Source organism: Lethenteron reissneri, chromosome 61 (genome assembly GCF_015708825.2).
Source record: "Lethenteron reissneri isolate LAM-NWPU_2019-01 chromosome 61, ASM1570882v1, whole genome shotgun sequence".
NCBI classification, from domain to species: domain Eukaryota; kingdom Metazoa; phylum Chordata; class Hyperoartia; order Petromyzontiformes; family Petromyzontidae; genus Lethenteron; species Lethenteron reissneri.
This window is the reverse complement of record NC_083839.1, coordinates 4,781,572-4,790,584: the sequence shown is the minus strand read 5'-3', so window position 1 is coordinate 4,790,584 and position 9,013 is coordinate 4,781,572. Positions and strand designations below refer to the sequence as shown.

Sequence of the window (9,013 nt, the reverse complement as noted above, 5' to 3'; positions counted from 1 at the left end):
TCGCACCAGGTACTATTTTCAGGCTGAGTCGACCAAGAGGAGGCCCAGGACCGGTTCTGATAATCGTCACTGGGTGTTGGCCGTGAGCGGGAATCGAACTTGGATCGCCGGGTTCGTAGCGCAGACCGCTACACACCCCATCGGATTGCGCATCTCACCGTCGGGGTGAGTTGTGGGGCTGTGGACAGGACCTGGGGCTCACAGTTGCTCGACTCAATGTTCAACATTTTCTTTCTCCCTGCCCCCACCCCCCCCCCGCCGCCTCCCTGCCCCCCACCCCCTCTGCGCGTGCCCCCAGCGCTCCGCTTTGGGCAGCAGCTGCACGGTGTGGAGGCAGCGCAGCAGAGCTGGGCTGGGACCCTGAGAGCCAACGTGGCGCTGCTAGAGGTGGCACCACGCGCACACACACGGCCACCAACAAACAAAACAAAAACCTCACCACGCAGCTCCAACCTCACCACGCAGCGACAACCTCACACGCAGCAACAACCTCACCACGCAGAGACAACCTCACCACGCAGAGACAACCTCACCACGCAGCGACAACCTCACCACGCAGAGACAACCTCACCACGCAGCGACAACCTCACCACGCAACGACAACCTCACCACGCAGCGACAACCTCACCACGCAGAGACAACCTCACCACGCAGAGACAACCTCACCACGCAGAGACAACCTCACCACGCAGAGACAACCTCACCACGCAGAGACAACCTCACCACGCAGAGACAACCTCACCACGCAGCGACAACCTCACCACGCAGCGACAACCTCACCACGCAGAGACAACCTCACCACGCAGCGACAACCTCACCACGCAGAGACAACCTCACCACGCAGCGACAACCTCACCACGCAACGACAACCTCACCACGCAGCTCCAACCTCACCACGCAGAGAACAACCTCACCACGCAGCGACAAACCTCACCACGCAGCTCCAACCTCACCACGCAGAGACAACCTCACCACGCAGAGACAACCCTCACCACGCAGAGAACAACCTCACCACGCAGAAGACAACCTCACCACGCAGCGACAACCCACCACGCAGCTCCAACCTCACCACGCAGAGACAACCTCACCACGCAAGAGACAACCTCACCACGCAGAGGACAACCTCACCACGCAGAGGACAACCTCACCACGCAGCGACAACCTCACCACGCAGCGACAACCTCACCACGCAGAGACAACCTCACCACGCAGCAACAACCTCACCACGCAGAGACAACCTCACCACGCAGAGACAACCTCACCACGCAGCGACAACCTCACCACGCAGAGACAACCTCACCACGCAGCGACAACCTCACACGCAACGACAACCTCACCACGCAGCGACAACCTCACCACGCAGAGACCAACCTCACCACGCAGATACAACCTCACCACGCAGAGACAACCTCATCACGACGCTGGCGCTCGCGAGGACTGCCAGTCTAGGTCTAACAGCGTCCACGAATCACCACCAGTCAAGACAAAGATCCCCCGTGTAGGCCGCAACACTGTTGGGGCAAGTGCTGTTAGCGAGCACCTACGCACGAGGGGGCATGGCCAGCACCACGCCCGGCTGCCTTTGTCTCCCTCGTGGCGATGTTTACACACTGCACCAGGTACTCATTTGAGGCCAAGTCGATCTAGAGGAGGCCCTGGACCGGTTCAGATAAGTCACTGGTGTTGACCCCGTAGCGCAGCGCGCTAAACACTGTGCAGCCGCTCCCCACAACACCATTACCACCACCGTCATCTCACCACCACCGTCACACCACCACCACCCTCACCTCACCACCACCGTCACACCACCGCCACCATCACCCTCAACACCACCGTCACACCACCACCACCGTCCACACCACCGCCCACCATCACCTCAACACCACCGTCACACCACCACCACCGTCACACCACCACCACCATCACCTCAACACCACCGTCACACCACCACCACCGTCACACCACCATCACCTCAACACCACCGTCACACCACCACCACCACCCCTCCTCTCGCCACACAGATGGAGCAGTCGCTCAAGGAGAACGTGGCCTCTGTGCAGACAAACTTCGCCACCCTTGAGGCACGGGTGACGAAACTGGCCAGTGAAGAAGAGGAGACAAGAGGAGACGAGGTGAAGGAGTCAAAGAAAGAAAAGAGAAGTGGTGGCGGCGAGGTACGGATGAAGCGTGCAGCAGAAGAGCCGGTGACCAGATGTGACCAGAGGTGACGGCTTTGCACTTCAATCCGTGTCCTCGTTTGCAGCCTTCAGGGCACATTCACGAAGCCCGTCCCCCCCCCCCCCCCCCCCCCCCCCATCAGCGCTCTCACGCGACGGACAGCCCCCGTCTCCAGATGGAGGAGGAACGCAGTCCCGTCCTCACGCCGCTCCGCCATCAGCACCACAAAGCAACCACGGCGCGTTGGCAGCACCGCCGCCCCCTCCAAAATAAACAGAGTGGCAGTTCACCACCCACCCACCGACCAATACCACCCACCCACCACCACCCACCCACCACCACCACCACCACCCACCCACCACCACCGTCTGTCTCACGCTCCGCTCACTCGCTCGTTCGGTGAACCCCACGTGGAGTCAAGAGAGGTGGTGGTGGGTAGAGAGCCGTCTAAAACGCGTCCATCCTTTTTATTTTCCCTCGCCTGCCGTTTTATTGTAAATGTTAATTTCTTTGCATGAAACAATTCGGGGAACATAACGCTTGGCAGGGGAGTGCCTCTGGAGTCTGCGGGACTATGAGGAGCCGGTGAGGGGGGGGGGAGTGAGGGGGGGGGAGAGTGAGGTGGGGGGGAATGAGGGGGAGGGGGGGGGTCTGTCCATCTAGCCATCCATCCGTGAGCCATACCATCTGCGAGCCACCGCGCGGGTTTTCCAAAGAGCCCAGGAGACACACGTGCAGGAGGTCCGGCTGCGTGGGAGGGTTTACGGATCGCGCACAGATGGGAGCCGACCGACCACTCCGGCTCCACGGGGCGGTACAGCAAGCAGGCCTGTGGCAGGCCCGTGCGTGCGGTGTTTGAGGATTGTCGTCCTCTGCATTGCCTCCCCCAAGGGAGATTATTTAAACACTCAAATAAGATAACTGGCCGAAACATCCCATGCAGGACCCTCCTGAAAAAAGAGTGGCGCCGTCGGCAACGCCTTCCCCACGGTAAATATTCCCAAACAACAGCAGCAGCAGGGTGCATCATTTGCAAACGGTGTGGGGTGGGTGGGTGGATGTTTGGGGTGCAGCAAGAGAAACAAAAACCAGACTTAACGATGTTTCACTTTTGTTTAAATCGCAACGCGAAACGCCCTTTTGGAGAGAGATAAAAAAAACCTGTCGCAATCAGCTTATCGGGAGACGCACGCAATTCCTCCCCGCCCCACGCCCTGAGCGACCAGTTGCGCAATTTGGTGGCATGCCAATGAAATCTCTCGGCGCCGCGTGGACGTGCTCTGGTGGCCAACTGGGAGCGGCCGCTCGCAGGAGCGATGCGGCACGATCCGACGACTCTCGACTTTGGGTTATTAGCGCAACCGATCGTTCAGTATTGACCCCCCCCCCCGAATTTACAGCGAGGACTGAGGGTGATGGGTAAAGGGACAGGGGGAGAGTTGAGGGAAGGGGGCAGAGAGAGGTTGGCAGTGGGGTATGAGGTGGCTGGCATGGCTACCCGGGGGTCAGGGGTTAAAGAGGTACCCACAGAGCAGCCGAGCTGAGCACCCGCAGTGTGTGTGTGAGGGTGGAGTGCGAGATGGCTATAGCCACACCCCGTACAAAATAGATCTGCTCTTCTTTCACCCTAGGTTCGCATGTACATATACAATCATATAATTCTATACATCTCTATACATTTGTGTGTGTGTTGTGTTGCGTCGCAGCCTCTGTGCCATGATAAACCATTAAACATGTTGTTAGGCCCAAAATAAGAATGTCAATAATAATGATGACAGAAGAAACTTTTTTTGAGAAACATTAGTTTTTTTTCTTCTTCTTGTTTTTGAATCCTTTTTTTACCTTACAATTTACCAGGAGCAGCGAAGAGACCTGCAGGGCCCCCCCCCCCCCCTCCCACCACCCCCCTCCTCGGGCGACGTCACTACAGCAAACCCATTATTAAAAGATACAAAAAGAACAAAAATAAAGGGACTAGAAATCTCGTAAACACGGTACAATAAATAGATTAACACCCCCTCCCCTCCCCCCACGAGAAACCAGCGGTGGCGATGGCGGCGATGAGGAAGTGGGGTTGTTGGTGGCGGTGGGGAGCGAGGGGGGTGCAAAGCCGCACTTGATTCGCCATCCATATTCCCTGCTGCAGTCCCTCATGCATCCCCCATCAGCTGATTCCCCCCCCAAGGTGACCTCACAGACCCCCCCCCCCCCCCCACCTTAGTACCCTCCCCAGCCTACGCCCCCCTCCCGCTCACACTTGGCCGTGTCTCAATCTCCACCCCCCCACCCACTCTCCAAACCCAACGTGTTTCAAGTGCAAAGCATAACAGGCTGAGGTTTCCGAATTTCAAGTTACCAACGAACGGATGAATCGGTTTGTTTATATTTTCTACATTTATATATGTACACATATTACAAAGGCGAGCGCGTTCCCGTGTGAAATCTGCGCGCGTCCGTACAGACGAGACGGGCGAAGGTGCGGGCGGGCGGGCGGCAGAGGCCGCTCTCCCACGCAGCCCGGACAAAAATAAACCACGTCGCAGCCGAGCGCGGGGAAGGTGAATTTCCACTGAGCAAGAACCCAGAATCTGGAACCCCGGGAACGCAGAAACCGGAATGGGAGCCATCTCCAGGAAGTCTTTCACAATCCGCAACAATAAGATTGTGTGGGCAAAATGTCACCCACCGAACCCAAACCAAACGACAACAAATTGAAATAAAAGAGGACCTGTCCAGGAGCAAAACGAAAAAGAGGTTCAAACGAATATCAAAGGCTGGATTCGAGGCAGTGCCCCTACTAAAGACTTTTATATTCATTCCATCATCACGACCTCTGCTCCTCGCACGTCTTTAATGCCATCTCGGTCTGGTTCCAGATCTGGATTCGTCTCGGTGTGCAGAGTCCAATTCCAGTCGTACGGTCCGGCTCAAGTGTGAGGGGGGGGGGGCGCGCCCCAGCCACGCTAAGCGATTCACAGGGCCGCCCCGATTGGCTGTAAATCCCGAGCGGCGGTCGGTGTGGCTTAGTGGTTTTGTGGCGTTGACCAAGTCGCTAGGCCCGGTGGCCTGGGTGGCAGCGATGCGGGCGAAGGAGGCGGGCGGGGCCGGTGGCGCGGCAGTGCGCTGTCATTGGCTGGCGTCCTCCCTCCCCCCCCGCAACTCCGGGAGGTCGCAGGGTTGGTGGTGGGGGGGGTGAGGTGCGGCGACCCGGTCAGAGGTCACGTCACCTCCATGGGGGCAGGCTTGTCGGCGAGGCTGCTCAGGGAGCCGAGGTCGGCCTCGTGGCTCTCCCTGCACACGAAACACAAAGATCCCCCGTGTAGTTTCAACAGACTGTTGGGGCAAGTGCTGTTAGCGAGCAGCGCCTACGAAGGCCGGCACTGTGGCACACGAGGGGGTGGGTGGCCAGCACCACGCCCGGCCGCCTTTGTTTCCCGAGTGGCGATGTTTACACACCGCACCAGGTACTCATTTGAGGCTGAGTCAACCTAAGGAAGGCCCACGACCGGTTCAGATAATCATCACTGGTGTCGGCCATGAGCGGGAATCAAACTCGGGTCTCTGCCACGTTCGTAGCGCAGTGCGATAACCGCTCTACCACCGCTTCCCACACATGCATAGACACACACGCGTACACGCACAAGCGCACAGATACCCCAAACAGCGCACACACACGCGCGGATGCACGCACGCACACAGACGCGATGTGCTTGCACGAACACACGGACGTACACACGGCCGTCATCACAACTCTGCGCGCTCGTGACTGTGAAGTGTGATGAGGGTGCGCGTTGGCGACGCGAGCGATGGTGCAATGTGCATTTGAGAGGGCGCAGAGGAGAGAGAGAGGTAAAACCAAGGTGAGCGATGCGATTTAATTAGAGCAAAGATGAGTGAAGCTCTTTGTGACGTGACGGGGGAGTCTTACAATTCGAGCCAAACAAAACGAACCCTTGCATGCCCAACCGTCACTGACGCAATAAAGGTGGACATACTTGTTGCAAGTACGTCTGTTAAGACCAGCACGTGTGTAAATGTTATGTTCAGTACTTGCGTACAACAAGTACGTCTGTTACGACCAGGACGTCGCGTACAACCTAACCAGTCACCGTCAGGACCAGCACGTGTGCGCGCACGTGACCAGTCTGTCCGTACGACCGGTAGACACGCGTCACCGCGCGAGCCACTCCCCGCTCACCGTGCCGCCATGGCGAGTTTCAACGCCCCCGGCGACGGCGCCGGCGCCACCGCCAGCGCCCGAGGCGGCGGTGCCGCCGCCGCCGCTCCGTGCGGAGGCCGCGGCGCCGCGTGCGCGTGCAGGGGAGCGCCGCCGCCGGGCAGCGGCGAGGAGCAGCCGGCCGGGCGCGAGCAGGGCGCCGGCGCCGACACGGGCACCGGCACGGGCGCCGGGCGGGCGTGGTGAGGCCGCGGCGCGTGCTGCGCCGGCACGGCCGCGAGGGGCCGGACGCCGGAGAGCTGCACCGTCGCCGTCCTCGCGTACACCGGTTGCGCCGCCGACGCCATGACCGCGGCGGCCTTGCTCGCGACGTGAGCCATCGCCACGCCGCTGCCGACGGCGTGCGTCGCCATGGCGGCCCGCACCAGCGGCTGCGCCGGGATGCAGCTTCCCGTTTGCGCCATCGTGCCCGGTTGCTGCAGTTGCTGCTGCAACTGATGCTGCTGTAACTGTTGCTGGTGCTGTAACTGCTGCTGATGGTGTTGTAACTGCTGCTGCTGCTGCTGCAACTGCTGCTGGTGCTGCAGCGCGGCCACGGTCGTCGGCTGCTGTGGGATGGCGCCGCCCGCGCCGGCGAGCTGATGCTGGTGCATCGGGCCCACGTGTCGCACGGCCGCCAGCGCCGTGGGCTGTTGCGCCGACGGCCCTCCGCCGCCCAGCGCCACCGAGGCCCCGGGGCCCACCGGGAGGCAGTTGGCGAGGCTGGCGGGGAGAGGCACCGTGCCCGCCAAGGTGCCGGCGCGCGCTGGAGAGAGGGCGCCGGTGACCGCTGCGGCGCCGCCGCCCGACGCTAGCGGCAGTGCGTCGGTGGGGCCCAGCAGCGCCGTGACGGCGAAGAGGGCGCCGGCCGAGTCCAGAGTGTTCCCCAGACAGGGGCCCTGAGAGAGGCGAGGTGAGCAGAGTGGGAGTTGAGTGGAGAAATTAATATGGGGGGAGGGGGGGGGGAGAGATCAGAAGACGAGAGAGATAAGAACGGAGGCGAGAGAGGTGGGGGGTAGAGCGAGAGGAGTATGATATGAAGGGGGTGTGAGAGACAGATGATAAGGCAACAGATGACGAGGTTAAGAAGAGATGCGAACACCAGGAGAAAAGAGAGGACTAGATGGAAGAGGACACGTGAGAAATTTACAAAGATCAATCACCATATGATAAGGAAACACTAATGAACTCCTTTTATCTGTGGCTGTCGAGTCCTTTAAAAACTCCTGAAATCTGTGGGTTTACTCTGATTATCTGCGATTATCCACCATGCCGATTACTCGTAATTTTTTGTACTTAAGAGTCACACGGAAAATTACTCATTATCCTGCAAATGACTCATTATCCGTGGGGTTATCGGTAATTTAATAAGTACATAAAAATGTGCCGCGATCAAAGCAAGTGCAAATTTGGCGCACTTATTTTGATAATGAGCCAACACAGACACACACATAACCACGGAGACACAGAGAGAGACAAGAAGACATGTAACCACAGAGACACAGAGTGAGACGGAGACTGATACAAAGCCAAAGAGGCATACACTAATAAGGGGGGAGACACACAAACAAAGACTGTCCCGTTTAACCTTTTAACAGGCTGTAGGAGCAAGTGGCGTTAGCGAGCACCTACGAAGGCCGGCACGGGACACTAGGGGGTGGGTGGCCACAGCACCATGCCCGTCCGCCTTGAGACACACATACAGACACAAAGACACAGATATGAAGACAAAGATATGTCGACACAGACATGGAGATGCATACTAAGGAGACACAGAGACAGAATGAGACACACGCAATTAATTTCACGGATAAGTTAATTTACCCAGCAGATTCATCCTCTCACCCGCGATTTACCACGTGGATAAGAAGAAAATCGCAGACAATAAGATCCACAATATTGATCCCCCATATAACCGTGGATACGAGGATTATTATATATATAAATTACTATCAACCTATATGCCAAACGTAACATTAAGGCTAAACTAGACAGCTGCACTCGGGAAGAAAAATCCATCTTTTTTTTAAACAAAGCGGGAAGATTGAAGACAAGCCGCGCGATTGACAACGGCAAACGGCGACTGCTGCGGTGAACAGCACCCCCCAAATCCTCCCCCCGCCCCCCCGTACCTGTTGCTGCTGGTGCAGCGAGTGGGCGGCGCTCTGCTCACGCTGCATGTCCGCCACTTGCTGCTGGTGCCTCGCGTACTGCTCCTGCGTGAAGCCTGCGGCGGCGGGGGGAGAGTCACCGCATTTAGCCACGACAGGCCGACTCGCGCCTTCCAACGTTTGACAACGATCCCCGGGGCAGAACTTTGGACGCCCGTGATTGGGGCGGCTTTGTGGAGGAGGGGGGCATTGGTGGACAGCGTTAAGAGATATAAATGTGTCGTTAAACCCGCCACCACCCGACACAGCCAATTGGTAAGGTTGGTAACGTAACCAAAACATGCCAAAAACTAGGAACGTTTTGGCTGTCGGGTGGTGGCCGGTTTAACGACACATTTATATTCATGTCATCTAACTCAAAAACCTCTATTGTGAATAATAGTGGTCAGGAAAGCCTCCGACTATGTGTCAGGTGTCAAGCTGACCAGCAGATGATGACACAGCAAGT

The 9,013-nt window shown here is 58.1% G+C and overlaps 2 protein-coding genes across 2 annotated transcripts in view; both read right to left on the bottom strand.

Moving 5' to 3' along the window:
• The window catches only part of LOC133358258 (uncharacterized), a 100,622-nt gene extending 95,584 nt beyond the window's left edge, over positions 1–5,038 (bottom strand). Inside the window, exons 1-2 of the mRNA XM_061576497.1 lie at positions 5,010–5,038; positions 4,642–4,766 (exon numbers count right to left, since the gene is read on the bottom strand). Of these exons, the coding sequence (XP_061432481.1) occupies positions 4,642–4,766; positions 5,010–5,038 (154 nt within the window). The remainder of the gene's footprint in view (positions 1–4,641; positions 4,767–5,009) is intronic.
• LOC133358330 (enhancer of polycomb homolog 1-like) overlaps positions 4,480–9,013 on the bottom strand; it is a 35,183-nt gene continuing 30,649 nt past the window's right edge. Inside the window, exons 12-14 of the mRNA XM_061576598.1 lie at positions 8,527–8,621; positions 6,377–7,293; positions 4,480–5,469 (exon numbers count right to left, since the gene is read on the bottom strand). Of these exons, the coding sequence (XP_061432582.1) occupies positions 5,397–5,469; positions 6,377–7,293; positions 8,527–8,621 (1,085 nt within the window). The 3' untranslated portion in view covers positions 4,480–5,396. The remainder of the gene's footprint in view (positions 5,470–6,376; positions 7,294–8,526; positions 8,622–9,013) is intronic.